This window comes from Merops nubicus, unplaced genomic scaffold (assembly GCF_000691845.1).
Source record: "Merops nubicus isolate BGI_N331 unplaced genomic scaffold, ASM69184v1 scaffold21954, whole genome shotgun sequence".
Classification (NCBI taxonomy): domain Eukaryota; kingdom Metazoa; phylum Chordata; class Aves; order Coraciiformes; family Meropidae; genus Merops; species Merops nubicus.
In genome coordinates this window covers 10,140-28,454 of record NW_008602536.1, presented here as the reverse complement: position 1 = coordinate 28,454, position 18,315 = coordinate 10,140, and the positions used below count along the sequence as shown (strand labels likewise).

The window sequence follows — 18,315 nt, the reverse complement described above, 5'->3', positions numbered from 1 at the left end:
AGCAGGAAGGAAAAACAGTCTGTGGAGCCAGCAAGCTTTTGTCAGACAATTGTATCCATCTGGAACCATTTTCTCCCCAAGAGCTGGGTTTATTTTCACATCCTCATGCAAATAGGACTGGAATGCAGACAAAGCCTGCACTGCAGACAAAGCAATTTCTCTGAGAGTTTTAGAAGGAAATAACAAACAGTGATTAAGACTTTAATTTGTATGTGTAGGAAACAGTGAAAGACCAGTGACTCAGTTTATAGCATGAGAATACAGGAGTTAATTCTTCAAGCTGCAAGGTAGTGAAAAGCTGCTAAAAAGAGCAGTTTCTCCAATACCCATAGAAATCATCGCTCAGTACAAAGTGACAGGAGAAATCAAATGTGGGTCTTCTATACCAGGCCCTAAGAATTATTGTTCATCGAGCTTCTTTGTTTCACATATTTCCTTGGGGAAATTTTCTGTATTCCCACAGCTAAATACAGATTTTTACTGGGAGTTGTTTTTTTAACATAAGTTGAAGAGTTCACATGAGAAAAGTTGTAGGTCTCCCTATAATCATAATCAAAGCATGGGAAATCACTTCCAGTTCATATGGGCCTCTGAAACCTAGAAGATTTGTTCCACACTTGATTTTATTCCACTCCTTGAGAACAAGTCTTTTTTTTTTTTTTTTTTTGCAAGTGGTACATATTGCAGTGGAGCAGGTGGGTAAAACCATTGGCTGGGCCAACTGCACTAGGCATGAAAATGTTGTGTTCACACCTCTGCTCTCCTTAGAGCAGAACATCCCACAATAACAATTTCAAGCACATTTTTCCACTCTCAGCCCTTGCTCTAATCCTGGAAGTAGCACTTCTTTTAAAATGTTCTTAACACAATTTTGTCAAACTCTGAAGTTGCTACAAAAAAAAACCTTTGAGTGATGCTGGAAAAGCATATTTCAGTAAACGTAAAGTTCTCTAAAAATACAACTATTTCTAATCAGTGTGTAGATGAACTGGGCTCTATTCCAGGGCCAACACGGACCCTGCCAGCACACATACTATTTCTTCTTTCCCATGCACTCTCTTCCCAGCGTATTGACAGGACTGGGCAAGAAGGTAATTTTACATCCATTTTGGAATTACGGTGATTTTCCACTACAAAGGGCTAATTCATAAAAGTTAAAAAAAAAAAAGTTCAAAGGAATAGCATAGATTTCAGTGAATCTCCTGGTAAAATAACTAGGGAATGCTTTTTAAATTTAAGACCACCTTTTACATTCCAGTTAGCTCATGCAGTTGTTGGTTTGTTTTTTTTTTTTTTTGTTTTGTTTTGTTTTTTTTAAATTAAAAATAAGTTTGAAAATAAACTGTGACTTAGATGTGTCAAAAGATTGATTGATCTGGGACAAAAGTTACCCTATTCTGCTTTGTAGTTTCTCACAATTCAGAATTGTGTCTTAATGCTAATTCCTGCAGGGAAATTTTATTTAATGCTTTCATGTGATAGAAAACCATTTACCATCTAGTGATTGCAATATTTTATTCTCCCTATGTGCTTTTCCCTTTGTGTGACAGAATTCAATGAGGAATCCCAGTACACTACATGCCAGGTGTTTATAGTTTTGCAATGAACTCATTGATATTCAATACTCAACATCACTTGATTGATCATCTGGACATCTCTTACATTTTTCTTGACACGCAGTCTTACAGTTTGTGTAGTTGGTCTGATCTGAGATCATCTGTCCCTGACCTGCCATTGCCATGGTGCCGGACATGTTTCTGCATCTGCTGGTATCCAAGTTCCATTTGTTATAAAACAGAATGAGGAGGCAGCCAGGCTCTATAAAGTATAAGCCAACTTTTCTTGTGCATTTTACCTTTCACCGTAAAAATCAGCCAGCTTTTGCCTTCCTGAGAAGGAGACATCTAAATGAGCCCTATTGAGAAGCCTCAATCTTGATGTCTTCTGCTTCCCTTTGGCCCCCATATGGGCACCCTATTAACACTAATGCCAGGCACCGAATGCAAACTGGGATGAGATGCCCACAGTAGGGTCCCAGAAGTGGTGGGCCTTCCATACAACGTGCGGTCCCTGTGTCAAACGCTCTTCATTTAAACAACATTTTCACCTGGGCCTTTTTAACCTGAAACTCATTTCTTTTGTTTTCCCAGGTTTTAGGCTGGTGTGTGATAGTTACCACAGCTCTTCTCTCCCTGCTAACCACTTGCTGTGCCAGCTGCCAGTCAAAAGTCAGCCACCTCCAGCTGATGTTCTGGAGGGCGTATACAGAGAAGGAGAAGGAGCAACTGGAGCAGATTTTCCAGCTGTATGCCACCAAGCTGAGTGAGCGAAACCTGAAGTGTTTTTTTGAGAACAAGGAACCAGAAGCAATTCCCCTGCCAGCTTTTCAGGCATGGGAAGATGCTTCCCAGCTCTACTCTTTCAGCAGCAGCAAACAGTATTACAGCACAATTCACAGGCTAGTTGAAGAAGGCCACAAAGAAATCAATGAGGAAAGAGAGACAATGCTGGACTTTGTAGACAGAAGAGAGATACCATAGATCAATCATATTTTCAGCTTTTCAATCTTGGTAATATAGCATACTTCTAGCTGGTTTCGCCTCTATTTTTTTTGCAATGGCCTCTTTCTTTTCCATCACATTTCCTCCTAGTTACAAACCTGGGTGGAATGAAATTATTTCCTACATCAGTGAAAAGGCTGCAGGCCTCCATAGCACCCAGGGTTCATGCTCTACTAATGTTTCTGGCTCCAGATCAAGAGCTGGTAGCAAAAAGAGATGAATAATGACTTCTGCAAGAGGGTTTTAACAACATCCTATGTAAAAAGCCCTATAATATGTTCATCTTATGTAAATTAGGATACCACCATAAAGGTAACACCATTTAAAAGGTGTGAATATGATGTGTAGCTTTCTGACAGCCTACAGAAGGTAAAGGTTTTGCTTTCCAGGTTATTTTCAGGCCATTTGCAGGTACAGCATTGTTTTGAGGCACCAATGGTCACTCAAGGTATCTCCTTGATGACCATCTCCATCAACTCCTGTTGCACCTAGAACACCACAGATGGTCACAGTGATTAGCCCTGGTCTTCCAGTCCCTGAGTCATCTGCCTGGGACACAGAGCAATGACCTCCACTGATAGTGAGGTGGCAGGTAATTTTTTAGACGAATCTTACAGCTGAAGCGTAGAGTACCAAGAATTTGAAATTACCAAACTGTCTGCCATTTTTGTGGTTTTGTTAAAAAATAACATGTTATTTTAAAATATAGTCCACTGTTATTGGTGCTTTGCTACAATAATGAAAATGCAACACTGATATTTTGCTGCCATGGAGTACTTGGTATTATCTTCTCCCACCAAGAATTTCTCTTTGTATGGATATAAAGCTCCTGTTTTGAGATGGTTTCAGGCACTTGGTGGAGCTGGTAGAGCGATGTAAAATACTGTTTGTGTTGGGCCTGCACCCAGTGTACAACAGAGGGCCTGGAAGGAAATTCCACATTCTAAGACGAGAAAATGCTTTTGCAACAGGCTGATTTTCAGGTTTCTGACTGTCACAGGAATCTTACTGTCTGGAGCAACAGGAACTAGCAGGCAACACAGGTGAGGTGACTGCACAACCAGAGCTTCTGCCAAATGCATTCTACCCCAAAGCCAGGTGCTTTACCTCACCCGCTTGGAATTCACCACGTGGCTCTCTCACTGACTGTCCAGAGTCTTTGCAAACACTGTATAAACGGAGAACAAAGTTTCTACCAAGTTTCTTTCCCTGGGGTGACTGGGCTGGATTTTACGCAGCATTTTATTACCAGTCTCCCCGAGTTTGCAAAGAATGGTATTTTTGCTCTGCTTAAATCAGGCTCTCATCAACAAACCTGGGTGCTCTGTCCAGCTCTTCTCAGACTCAGTGTGCTTCTTCAGCAGAAGAAAACAGCTATCTGCATTTAGAGGCCATTACTCTTTTTAAAAATAAAATCCAAGAGCTAATTCCACTGTCTGCTTAGAATTTTCTCTGATTTAAGAACTTGTGGTGTATGTGCAAATGTTTTGAAGTTTTTTACCCTAGGAGACTGTCCTGGTTCCGTGTAAAAAGGAGTTCAGGGCAGGACCCACACGGAACAGAACTCCCCCCCCCCCCGAGAGAGAGAGAGACACTTTTGAAAAAAAAAAAGAAGTATATTGTTCAACAAGGAACAGAAAATGAAAAAAGGAGGTAAGGAAAATAATAGATTAGGGGAATAATACAAAAGATAAAATATACAAAACCCTCAGAAATGGTTCCAGGGTCCCACGGAGTGAAAGGAGAACTTTCCTCTCCGATATCCAAGGCAGGAGTGAAATGAGAAACCACTCCCTGCCTCTTATCAGAGTGTGTGTGGGAAGGGGAGGGAATACAATGGTTTCACCCCCACCCGGGGTCCTCCCAGTTGCTGGAAGGTCACGACCCCATTCCAAGCCTCAAACCACAACAGAGACCCACTTTGCAGCAGACTTAGAACACGTTATATGCCTAAATGCACCTGCTGCAGCTGAATGCACAGTGACTACACTGCCAAAACCAAAATGACAACAGCAGGCTTGTCTGACACCATGTCTGGTGCATATGCATTTTTTCTCCCTGGGCTCCTCTTCTCATATAACAGCTATCTAATTCCAGAGTACACATCCCTTCCCATTTTTTTTTTTTTTTTTGACATCTCTTTTTATGAGAGATGTCTCAACATTCCCTGCCCAGCCCCAACTCACCTCCTCCCTATGGGCAATAACAGAGGAGACACCACCTAACAGGATGTCCCCACTGCCTGGGCCAAACTTTCTCATCCCAAAGCCATCTTTCCACCTCCTTCTTCACTGGTACCACAAAAAAAAACAAAGCAAGTAGAGATGCAAAGGGGAGGACACCAAGTATATTAATGAGCTGATAAAGGAAAATGGGAAACAAGTGGGTTGATGTAAGGATGAGGTCTCCACTTTGATACAGGAGCAGAGATGCAGAGGTAAAAGCATAGCTGGCAGAGGGAAAGGTGGGAGGAGATGTGGCATCCTTTTGGCACCCTGTTTTTCCTCAGGAGAAAGCTCAAAGCTCCTGAGTCCTCAAAAATCCCAAGTAGCCAGGACCACTTGAAACAGGATTGTTTCCCAGCCTGGCCTTCTGCTTTATCATGGAGGGGCAAAGACAAGGTGCATTCTCCTCTTCTCATCCTTACCCTGCTCCATGTTCACAGGTAACTCATGCTGAGAGTGCCTCCACCTCCAAGAGCAGCTGCTGAACACTCAGTGCTGCAACACGTGCCTGTTAGGAGCCTAAGTCTCTCAGGGACCCTCATTCCCAGGGCTGTGTAACTTGGTGTTGTCTTACCAAAATGCCTTTGACTTAATGCAATTGGCATGTGGATGCTGGGATACATCTATAAAAACAGGCAAATTTAACCCTATCTTTTAAGCAGCTATAACAAAAGCTGTTTTGTTATCAACATTGTCCCTGAATTAAATGTCAGCAACTACCATGGCAGCTCAGAAAGAGGCAAAGACTATCAAAATAAACTGGAAAAACTAAAGTGTCAGAATCAGCATTTTCTCTTGGAAAGTTCAGATTTTGCATTAACTCCAATGTCCATCAAAATATGAGTGCCCAAATAAACAGAAAAATTCTGCTAATTTCTCTGTGCTTTGTCCCTTAGTTTACTATTTCTTCTTCTCTGTGAGAACACAGTTTTCTTATTTAATTTCTCTCGCCTCTTCTTCCACTACACAACTGCTGCTCCATTAGACTTCAAGCTGTTGTTACAGGAACAAAAGCTACTTAACCATGATAGCCCCCCCATATGCTTTCAATTTTGTTTCAGCTGTACTTTGCATTACTGTGTGATGAATCTGTCCAACTTCTATTGTTAGAATTTCCTGTGTAAAGAGAACTTCCATGGAAACTATGCAAAACCAGTAGCTGGTTTGCAGTGCAGCACCAAATGATGGCAAAATTGCAAAGCTATAAAGTGAGAAATGTAAAAAAGTCTCAGCAGAAAAAATAAAGTACATAGATCAGTAGTTCAATGAATAGACAGGAACATTTCTTTTTTTTAAACCAGGCTGTGACTGGACAGAAATTCCATTAGAACTAGCGTAGTGTGCACAACTTCTCAGAGGGTAAACCAAAGGTCTTCTCAGTCTTTGTGACTCCAAAAAACAGAGAAGTAAAATGAATGTGCAGTTTTGAAAGTTGCAGCCATAAATCTGTCTCATTTCTATCTACATGAGATTGAAGAAAATATCTATTTTGATAAAGAGTATCTGTTTAGAAAAAAAAATAGCTATAGGCTCACTATCAAAATTACACCCATATAAAGCAAAATCTCTCTTTTGAAAGTGTTATTTGCAATTCTATGGGACAATATATAGTTTAATGCCAAACAAGAAATCTATGCAGTCAGAATTAAAAATGTACCACTGCCCTTTATCAAAGTTTCAATCGGCATCTCTCTTAAGCAGCAAGAATAAAATTCATTAGTATTTTGGTGATGCCCAAATACAGTCTAGAATTACTGAAATATTTAGGACAATAACTTTATATACTGTTGGGCAGTTTTCACTACAAAACATTGTATGCATAAGTAACATTGCAAAGTAAGTGATAACAGTCTTTCAAAAGTTGCAACCATAATTCCAGATGACATAACATCAAGAATGGCTCAATGGTTGGACTTGATGATCTTGGAGGTCCCTTCCAACCTAAATGATTCTATGATTCTATGATTCTATGATTAATGAAGGACCAGAATTAATCTGCCAGAAGGGGAAGGGCGGCCAAGGTACCATTTTGCTAGTGTACTTTTCATTCTTGGTACTTGTCCACTGCCAGTGTTTGGGAAGAGCAAGGTGCTTTAAAGTCTTACCATCTGTTTGCAATTCCATGTGCTCACAAACTTTTCTTTACAATGCAGCACTTTATTTTTCAGTTTATTACTAGTCTACTACTTAGCAGAGCAACTTGCTGCATGCATTTCCCTCTCACTGCTGAGATCTGAAAATTAAAAAATTAAAAAAAGCTTTGTAAATTCTGCCAGCCTCTGTCTGACTTTCAAACTGGCCATATGTCAATATATAAGAACCTTGTGTGGTAAGACCTCCCATGGGAAGGAGAATCACATCTCTTGTCCTACAACTTGAGGGTGACATGGTTGGATTACGCCAGCCCTGGTGGCACCCAAGGGCCTCTCTAAAAGCAGCAACAGAAACATACTTCTGCTGCATTCGTGGGGCACTGAGCTTCCACCATAAAGCCCATCTCTCCAGCTACTGTCTTCAGAAGGGGATATATCCTTAAGCTCAGCACTGCGTTAACACAGCTGTGGAGCCTGTGAGCCAGCACTAGCTCACTGTGGACCAGAGGGCATGGCCTGGCTGCTCCTCCTGGGGCATAGTGACATTGTTCCAGTATTAGAGCTAAAACAAGAAGCTGGGTGGGTTTTTTGGGAGGTTTGTTTGAGTTTTATCCCTTTTGATCAGATCAATGATGTCAAGGTCTTAGGAAGAGGAACTGAAGTAAAAAAATTAAATTTGTAGTGTTAGAGAACAAAGTTATCATCTTCAGTTCAAAAGTAATCCTGTTATACTCAAGATCCAAATCCTGAATCCAGTCTTGGACTTTACTTCTTCACCTGAGCTTTGTTCTTAATACCATTCCTCATTTGCTTTCCACTTTCTTACTCCAATTTGCTGGTAAGCAGAAAGCCTACTTTTACATGGCCTGTTCCATCCTTTTTTATTCAATCCCAGCTGTAACCACACAAAGTCACAGCACCAGCACGAGAAGTCAGTGAGCACCATGGGAACTTGGTGTAGAAGAACTCGCTCTGGCTCAGCATCAAAACTTGTTGGCCCTTCTCCAGTCCAGTATAAGCTAGCACTAAGTCCCAAGCTTTGCAGTCTGAACCTGTGGCTGAAGTTTTAAGCCCTCAGTCACTGCCTTAGGTGCACCTTTCCTCGTGGTATTTATTCCTTAGTATGGCAAGCTGGCTTTGTACTCTTCATTTTATGTATTTTTTCCTTTGCTTCATGTCTTTGCATTTTCACAGGGAACACCCACAGCCTGATCTTACAAGCTTCTTTGCTTTCCTAAGCACTGCAAGGTAATAGCTACATTTAAAGGACATTTGGCTCCAACTACTCAAACTGCTTAACTTCCTTAATTACTTTAATTTTGAACTGGTTTTACTCCACACACTCATCTTCAGACAGATTTCTGCCTCAGAAGAGTTAGTGCAGTTAAGTATTTAAGCACTTTCTCCCAGCTGAGAACACCACTGCAGAAGAGTTAAATACATCATGTAAATCCTGTGTAATCCTGAACTGGTGACTGGAAGAGCACATTTGCAATTACTTGCTGGGTCATTTTACGTAAGTTTTGTTGGTTTTTGCTTCAGCTAAATATGTCTAAAGACTATTTAAAAAATGTTTTGCTAGAGAAATGTGAAAATGCCTTCCATATCATGTTTTGCCTCAGAAAGGTTATACTCCTACTACAGAACTCCTCTGTCAGTTTGCTAAAAATAGCCTTTCCAAGAGACTGTGTGCTTCCTAGTTTGTTCCAAATTTTCCAGTCTTTCCAGGAGCCTACATTTAGCCCATATCTGGACTAAGCTATTGCAGTTGCTCTATTATGCAGTGACCCCTCCCCAGACAAAGAAGGGGGATCAGGAAAAGGAGAGAAGACCCATGGGTCAAAATGAAAACAGATTCAATGAAATGGCAAAACTAATATGATGCTAATACATAGTTTACAAAGTTATACTCAGCCCAGTGAATGTGCAGCAGCCAAAACAAACAGAAAGGCAGTCCTCAGAAGCAGAACAGTAAGGAAGCCCCTCCAGGGATAGTAGCCCACAAGAGGGGAAAGCAGACTTCCACCTTTATAATGAGCGTGATGTTTATGGGCTGGGATAGAGCTGTAGCCAACTCAGGCCAGCTGCCCTGGCTGGCTCCAAACTGTTCATGGCCTGCAGATTATGGCTGGACTATGATTCAGTCCCAGTGAAACCAGTACACCAAATAATTTTATTCCTCTCAGTAAGTCTTTTTTGAAGTACGACCTGCAGAGAAACAGTGTCTTTTTCTTTACTTTGGTGGTTAATTTGTCACTCTATTTTGCTGTTTAAAACCCTGTACTTAAGAATGATGGTTTAACTGTATTAAAACATTTGTAAATTAGGAACTATGAGGAATAAGACCCAGAAAACCAGATACCTGGCATATATGTGAAAATCTAGAGAAAATAAAGTACAACTATCACCTGAAGAAGTACATAAACATGAATAAAAATGTGATTTTGCAGCCTGATATCAGTCTTTTAATGAGGCAGTGTATTTTAATACAATGATTGAAATGCTGCTTGTCTCATGGTTTTCATTCAGCTGCCCTCACTGTCTCTAATGGATCCTCCACCCCAGCTCGGCTCCTTCAAAGGAGGAGCTTTGTTATACATCATCCTGATTTGAGACTCCAAAATGCACTTTACTTCAGGAATATAATTGGTTTCTACTCTGTTACAAGCTAATGGGATCTGGCTGGCTTTTAGGAGTGTCATCTGCCTCAGCTTTAACCTTTGGCAGATATGGTGTACGTGTGTGTTGTGCACACGTGCACTTCACAGCCCTGCCAGCAACAGCAAATGCAAAGAGGCCCTTTCTCTATTTCTGTGACAGCCATCAGTTCCTCTGTGACAAGCATTTTGGAATTATAACATCTATCCTGCCACTTCAGTCAGATGGAACACAGGGGTTTCTGACATGGTTCATGTGAGCAGGATCACATATCAGCTGATAACATCCACACACAGGTTGAACTAAGATACTCCTGTATAACCAGCATGTACTGTATATGTATATACTGTGAACATAGTTCACTGTATGGAAAGCTGTTCTTTCCTAGTTCTGCAGTCAGCAGTTAAACATAATGCTCACATTTAGCTGATGCTGCTGGTAAGTCTCAAGCAACCCAAAAGTATGCCAGGCATATTTTTGTCTCCTAAAATAAGCCAATGGAAATAGTTCTCAGTTCAATTAACTGATGTCCTGATCTCTCTTCTTAAAACAAAAGGATTACCTAGTAAACAATTCTTTGTTATAAAGCCTAGTTAATTTTTGCCATTGGGAAAGGCCAGGCATATCTTCACTGGCAACACTTCATAGCTGAAAATCATAAAAGGGATCATTCACCATGACCTGAGAAGATACTAGTCTGAGCTAACTCAAAATCTATGAACTACCACCTCCTTTACAGTGACTCGGCAGTCTAAAGGGGCTGGATGTCCTATGGATTCTTCTTTGAGTTTCACCAGGAAATCTGACTTGCCCATGGGGGAAAAAATACATCTTTAGAAACACGTGTACTGCCACTGGATTACCTTCTAGATGTTTCTTGTCTGAGAGTGGTGTGAAAGACTACTCAATAAAAGGAAAATTTCCATTAAAGAACATGAAAATCCCCACTCTGATTTTATTTTTTTTATTATTAGATTTGTGGGTAGTCAGAAAAATGTTCCCCTCATTATCTATCCTTACAGTTCCTCTCTGGAAACACTGAGTCTTCCTTTTGCAGAAAATTCTGCAGCTTAGTCCTAATATTACCATTTTAAGGTTAAAAAACATCAGACATAATTATGATGATACTGAGTCGATTCAGATGGCAGGGGTAAGAATATAAATGTTTAAGATCTGGATGAGATGGTTAAGGTTTATGCTGCTAGAAAAAAAAAAAAAGTGAGGGAATATATGACTGGAAATTTGTTAAAACTGGATAATTTTTTGTGGTTTGCTGCATTCTCCAGCAAGAGTAGAAGACATCAGCTTAAGCTGCAGCAAAAAAAAAAGAAACTTTTTGATTCTTCTAATGGCAGAACACCTCATAGACTACTAGGAATAGAAGAATTTTAATTTCAGCTTAGCAACTGACTTTAAGGTCAGTTGAGGTTGGGGGTTGGCAGCCTCTTAGTCAGAGACTGGCAGCCTCATACAGGTGGTATCTCATCTCGTGTTCTCTGTCCTCAACTCAGATACAAAACCAATATCCCTTTGAACTTATTCCGTGGCTGTGACAACCCTTTGCAGTAAACTTTACACTGTGGCTTTATCAAGATCATCTGCAAAATTCGTATCTCATTAAGTATCACATTCTTTGTGTTCTGTTTGATGTGTGCTTTTCCCCAGTCTGATGTAGCACCCACATCTCCTCTAAGGGCCAGCCTCTGTGAGCTACTGTTTGATATGAAGTTGTGAATAAGGAAAAGGCTGTATTTCACCCGACGGAAGCATGGGTGTAGTTGTGGAGATGAGTGGATTTTGATAAGACAGTCATGATACAGCATAGAATGCAGGTAACTCTTCTGGAGCAAACTGATAGAGGAGGAGGGAAAAGCTAAGACCATTGAAGCTGAAGAAGCTCTAGAGAATGTAAATGTCCTTTACCTGTGCAATCATGTCTGCAGTTTCAGAATAACTGCGGCACTTCTTCACAGCTGAACGAGCTAAAAAATCATCAATCAGCCTTATGCCAATGCCATATCCCCTAAGGAGAAAACAAAGAAAGTTAACATTCCAAAGGAGGAACTTCTTACCACCTACCATCTCCCTAATCTGCCTCCTGTGCCTTCACAGCTGCACAAGCCTAAAAGAATGGCTTTGAGAACAACAGATTTTGCTGGTCTAGATTCTTCTTGCTACCACATTTTGCAGCACTGTGGGATTGCCGTTCTTGTAGTCATTTAAGAAATCATACTCCTTTAAGCATCATACTCCTGGCAAGGATGATATGAGTGTTGTTTATATACACATTGTCTACATATACATTTATATTGACATATATGAATAAATATTAGATGTTAGATATATAAGTATAATATATAAATACTATACAAATAGTACTGCTTTGTCACTAACAATAGGACAGGGTAACAGCACAGGATTTTTTCCATTCCTCTGTGATCCTCAGAGTTCCCCTCACATTGTCTCTGTCAAGGAGAACAAAGCAACTACCTCTTCAGGTCACAGCATTCACTTGTGGGCTGGTTCAGCAAATCCTGCGCACCCACCTGGCAGCATTCAGGTGCCAGGAAAACCCACAGGAAATGAACTCACATCTGAGCTCTTTCACTTTATCCGCTTATCTCTTCACCTCATTTTTCACGCTTCCTCCACAATTCCCTGTCTTTTTTTCTGACATGTTCTCTCCCTTCATCTACTAGTTGCAGAAAGAATCCAAAAGTTGCTAGTTAATATACAGTTTCAATACAACACCACCTTCAATTTGTATTTAAACTAATACAATTTCAGAGAACCAAACTAATAAAGGATGGAATTTTTTATAAAACAAATATTCATTCCTAGCTGTCACACATTAACAAAGGTTAGTAACAACATAGTGTGCAAAATAGCTATGCCTCCAACCATTTTTTTGAGAAAGGGCTAGAGATTGACACATGTTGTGAAAGAATGTGAACTCACCTCAGAAATGCTTTTAGGGAATTTTTTCTTTCCATTTATGTGGATGTTGGCAGTCTCTTGCCTATTTGACAGAGGCCCTACACACTTAGTGAAGCAGCCTGAACTTGATGGACTTTCATTCTGATTTTGTACCATGTCTTTGACAAGAAGCCCAAAAGTGATCTGATGTCTAATGTGATGAAAAGACCAAAATGTGGGTATGGCAGCATGAAGTTTAAAACTGCAGTATGTCATACATCAGAAAACAATGAAATTCTTATTTGTTGCCTAAGTAGCAATATCAGTAATGTTGGTAAATATGTCATCAGCTGTTAGCAATGTATTTTTTGGTGATGTGCATGACTACTTAGGTCCTTCTCAACTCTTTTTATGCCTTAGATTTGCAAAGTCAAATGAATAATAAATTGACAAGCAGCTATTTGGCAACTATACAACAAAAAACACCCTTCTCGCTACAGATTACAAATGTATGTATAGAGAGAGAGAGACCTAAGAATGCTGTTCCCAGCTGTCACAGGTCTGCTAATCTACAAAGTTTCTTCCCCAAGATGAGGTGTTTTCATCTTCACAGAAGTAAAGATAGCCATATTGCTTTAATTAAACTTGTCATTATTTTAAGTCTTTTGCTTTACCAAGAGAAAACCAAACAGATTTTCTAGTAACAGCTATAATGATAAAACCACAAGGAGCAGAATACGTCTGTACATCTTCCAAAACTAGCCTTTAATAATTTCTACCATAGCATCAGAAAGAAGTCTGTATGTTTTTAAAAGTATGATCTTCATCAGAGCTGAATGAGGGATTAATATCAAATAAATATCAAGGGGACGTTGTCCCTTCTTAGTGAATAAATTGTTTTTCTTTTTTGCAATCAACAATATGTTTACTCACTTCCACCGATAGCTATTGGGCTACATCTTGTTTGCAAGCTTTCAGATTAAAGCAGTTAATATTCTGTCCACTGTGACTGTTTGTAAATCCATTTTGCATGTCAGTTTTGCCTAAAAACACAAGCATTACTCGTCTGCCAAAGATCTTACTATATCTTCTTGTTAACCAGCTCAGAAGTTGTTTCTTGTTGATTTTCTGGGACGCTGTTTTTACTGTGATAATGCCTAGGAATCTCAGTCAGGATGACAGGATCCTGGAGACATAGGATCTTCATTTTCCAGAGAGGTTATCCATGTAAAAATCTGTTCCTCATTGTCAATTTGTGCTATGTCACTCATTGCTGTATAATCTTTTAAAGGTGGGAGGCCCATCTGCCCCTAACCCAGGGAGGAGGGAAGAGAGCCACCCCACAGGGGACAATTCAGTGAGCCCAAGTCAGACACCTGAATTACACCCTCAGGGAAGGTGACTGACTGCAAAAGGAGGCTGCCTATTGACTGAGCCATCTAAGCAAATCCCTACAGCCTGGAATTGTGACTACCTCTTAGCTGTCCAAGTCACAAAATCATGGTGTAACCAGATGAGGGGGAGCCTCAGGAAGACCACATTGACAGCTGAACACAGAAACGAATGCTAACTAGAAAATACCTCTGAGAAACAGAGAGCTTGTCTAGTTTGAAATAACATGGGTACGAAGAAACAGAAGAGGAGAGGTAACATGGAAGTAGAAATTGAACACATGGATACAGGAGATGAAATTCAGAAGCTTATTTGATTAATTACCATAACAAAAGACCAACACAGAACAAGTGTAAGCTATCAAAACAATCCTGACACCTCTGAGAATACAAAAGTTGTTGATCTTAATTCACAAATTAGCATTATTTCTGTTGACAGAATATTGAGCCTTACAGAGATTACAGAGATCCCTGTGATCTCTGTAATCCTAGGCAGAGTGCTGGAACTCATAAGGTAACATATAGGTGGACAAATAGCATCATAAATACAGTTGAACATTTAAAGCAGTACTTACATTCTATCTAAACAGGTGTTGACATCTTCATCTTTTTCATAGTCCTTGCACAGCTGGGCTACCAAAGCCCCGTATGTGATTACAAAAAGTTCTCTGCTCTGCCAGAAAAGGTGGAAATAGAAAATGAAGCAAACTGGAAAATAACTTTTTTACACTTTCGAGCTGCTACTGTGTTAAAAGCAAGCAAAAAATAACATTTACATTAACTGATAAACTGTTGTCTATGGGTGTAGAATCACTGAAATCCACAATTCAAGTGTGACAGAGTCTGACTTGGTCATCACTTGAGTCTCTGTGCAGGGATTTTGCTTATCAGAAATACCATTTTTTGGGATACAGCTATTTTCACCAGGTACATTCTTGCGTCCTGTAACAGCACATATGTATGTTGGATTGATAAATGCTGTCAAATGCCATCCAAGATTAATGGCAAGTGTTTAGCTCCAGGAAGAATAATCGAGGCAGTGAGCTATTAGTCTTCTTACAATAGGAACAACAGTATATACACTGAAATTCCAGTTTCTTCATAAAGGTGTGATTGATCTGATTTAGATCACCAGCTGCTTCCCCCCTCCCCCCCCAGAAAAAAATAGGCAAATAAATTAGCTTAGAGTAATGAAAAAGTACTGTAATTCACCACAAGTGTAAAGATTACAACAAGCAGAGTATGAAAGAATCGGTCCCATCGACATTTCCTTGTCTTTAAAATACTTTACTAGTAGCTTGTTTCCATGTCAATACTAGCTCTTCAAACGCCTGGACAATCTCACTGTGACATTATTTCTGTATCTTAGTGCAGAAGACATGTTTGTTGTGGCTCCACTGCATAAGCAAGGTGAATGGGATGGGTGAGGATTACAGCTGCTTGCTCAAGGAGCACAGAGAGCAACTGAGGAGGTCAAAGGCATATCCCTGCACAGATCTTGTCACAGGTACTAATCTGGGATCTTCAGCTGTGCACCTACCTGGAGGAAAGTCTTCTTCCCTCCCTACCCTGCCACATCACCTCAATGGTACTGCAGAATTGACTGTATTTAGCAGGAGTAGCAGATGGCCTAAATTTAGGCAGGAGACTAAGTTGATTCTCACTGAACTTCTTAGCCAGGAATTAATTAAAAAAAATGCTACAAGCCTGGGGCATGTGGGCAGACTAGACGTGCGTTTTGCTTACAGCTTGTGGAAAAATAATAGTGAATACCAATGGAAACAATAAGAACAAATCACAAAAGGAAGGGAAGAACAGCTTGGTGAAAAGACCTCTTTCTGTATCAACAGCTTGGAGTTTAATCAGTATTTCAACAAGATTCAAAATCTTTAGTAGTATGGGACCCTTTCCTAAACTTGCCTTGGTGATAACTCCTGTTTACAATAGTATTGAATGCTGGCAAATTCTCATTAACAAGTTTTTGATGGAGTAAATGGATGTCATACAGTTTCTGGAATGTTTTAGTCTCATCAAAAAGTCTGTGTTATAATAAGACAAATACCTTAGAGAAACTTGTGTACCATATCAACATAGTTGTAGCTATCAGACACTCTTGCAATCAGTTGGAGTGTTTTTTCAAACAAAATTATTTATATTACCTTTAATTATATTATAGTCTTCCTTTTTTTTTCAGTGGAGATCTCTGTGCCCTTTTCAGATATTGGCACAACATTGTCCTAAAGCCTTCTGGAACCTCTCCACTGCCTCAACTCCTAGAAAAAAATCACGATTAACCATCCAAACAGCCCTAAGGCTCTAAGATCCTGAGGAAAGACCTGTGTTCAGCTGAACCATCCAAAGGAAGAACAGAGATCTCTTTCTCTCTGCATTTCATTTAATGACTGTCTAACCACAGAGGCATGTAAACTTACTCTCTTTGACCATAAATTTCTCTAAGCACTTAGACATCTGGTTTTGAACAGATGCCAGTCTCAGAAACATTTTGCTCATCTTTTCTAAGCCTGTTCCGAAACTCAGCACTAGGGATGAAGTAAAAAAAATGCAGCTAAGTGCTTAGTGAGGGAGACAGTCATTTTGGTTTTGTTATCAGTCTTCTACAGCTGTCTGTTCTGTTTTCCTTACTAGCAACTTCCTCCCTCCTCAGTTATACATACGTATACATATGTATACTTATATATGTGTGTCATACTTTCAGACGCAAATATATTCTCTTTGAGACACAATACTGTTACTAGTTTTTTTTTTTAAATCACTGTGCCCTTATTTCTGCATTACAACACTGTTTTTTTGGACTTGTAAAATATTTCTAAACAGAAATTTTCAAACACAGACAGAGATTCTGAGGAAATTTGCTATCTGATTTTTTTTTTTTTTTATATATTTAGACACACCATTGCCAGAGAACAAGAAAGAGAATAAATGGTATATTTAGTGGCACAAAATACTGCTTTTTGTGACCATCCAGTTTAGAAAGGCCTCTTGGGAAAACCTTGCATGCACTTCATTTAAAACAACTGCTGGAGCTTTAGGAGAATATTACCATAAAGTGCAGAAAAAGAAGGAAGTTTGAGTCTATATAAATTCTATGTGATAGAATTCTGTGCTATGTGGTCAATACTCAAAACCAACATTCAGAAACACTGGCTACAGTTTTACCATTGTTTCCCCAAGGATCAGATTTTGGCCTTAAAGCCAGCCAAACGGACTCCAGGTCCTACAGGCACGCTTTTTTATGTCACTGCTCAATAGCTGGTAGCTTGTTGGAAGCACACAAGGGGGTCCCACTGTAGCTATAAAAGCTGCTAGCACCTCTGCTTTTATATTGGTAGACTCATTATTAATTAATAAATTATTAATTATTATTCATTAATCCCTGCATTACTTTCAGGCTATCTGGAAATATAGCTGTATAAAACACATCAGTACAAATAATAGGTTATTCTTACTCCATGCACAATTTTAATCAAACATTACAAAAATTTCTTACTATTTTGTGGTTCTCCTGCTTCCTCCCTGGTGGCCGAGACATGTTGCTTGTGTAAGGTCCGATGTACTTGATTGTCAGTTTGTCTTTTCTTCCTCAAGCAGCACTATTCTCTCTCAGTCACTGGATTTCCCTTTGCTAAAGTTTTCTCCTTTCTGCTCTTCTGCCTTTTGCGTGAGATGAGTTTGCTGCAATCTGTAATGCTGCTGATGCTCCTCCTATTATGTCTATTGAGCCCTTTGGGAGGAATTTGACTGGCAACAGATCTACTCTTGTACACAACAGAAATAATTGCTCTATCCTGTAAGAATTATTTCTTATTAAATACACAGCCATGGGAAGTCATACTGGGCACCCCCAAGAGATTCACAGGTCTTAGATTTCTAGAGAGAGCAAATTAATTCTGTTGTTTGTTTCATGTTTTTGTGTTTGGAGAGTAAACAGAAGCCCCCTCTCCGATGAATAAAAGCACAATTGCAAAATATTGCTGCACAAGGTAATTAAAAATTGATAATTTTCAACTTAAAGCAGCTAGAGTCTTCTGTCAGCTCTGTCTGCTCAGTCTGGGGGGTTAATGTTTGCGCAGGCAGGAGCAGTTAGAAGGTTACGTGGGTTAGGAGGGTTACAAGGTTCTACTGCCACCATGTTTCTGCAAAATAGGCAGGACAGAGCCAGAGCACCCAGACTCCCAGAGGAATAAACACTGTATGTGCTACAGCTGCCAGCTTCTGCAAATGGCATTAATAATGTTTCTAGGGGATTTTATATCATTCGTAATCTGTTATAACCCTTGTTTGTAAACATCCCTGCTATGAGCATCCAAGATGGTCCAGCTTACCTTTTGTATTTTCCCCTGAGGTAAATTTGGCCTATTCTGTTAGTTTGGATTTGCAGTAAGTTTACACTATGGTCAGTACCGAATTTAGAAGTTAATCAGGTAGCTGTCTTTCCTTATAGGACTTATCT

General features: G+C 39.8%; 2 protein-coding genes across 2 annotated transcripts in view; one reads left to right on the top strand and one right to left on the bottom strand.

The window, feature by feature from the left end:
- FAM26E (family with sequence similarity 26, member E) overlaps positions 1–2,648 on the top strand; it is a 3,919-nt gene extending 1,271 nt beyond the window's left edge. Inside the window, exon 2 of the mRNA XM_008938404.1 lies at positions 2,151–2,648. Within this exon, the coding sequence (XP_008936652.1) occupies positions 2,151–2,540 (390 nt within the window). The 3' untranslated portion in view covers positions 2,541–2,648. The remainder of the gene's footprint in view (positions 1–2,150) is intronic.
- TRAPPC3L (trafficking protein particle complex 3-like) overlaps positions 1–17,394 on the bottom strand; it is a 20,541-nt gene extending 3,147 nt beyond the window's left edge. The window contains exons 1-3 of the mRNA XM_008938405.1: positions 17,353–17,394; positions 14,420–14,517; positions 11,461–11,560 (exon numbers count right to left, since the gene is read on the bottom strand). Coding sequence (XP_008936653.1) covers positions 11,461–11,560; positions 14,420–14,517; positions 17,353–17,394 — 240 coding nt within the window. The remainder of the gene's footprint in view (positions 1–11,460; positions 11,561–14,419; positions 14,518–17,352) is intronic.
- Between the last annotated feature and the right edge of the window lie 921 nt (positions 17,395–18,315).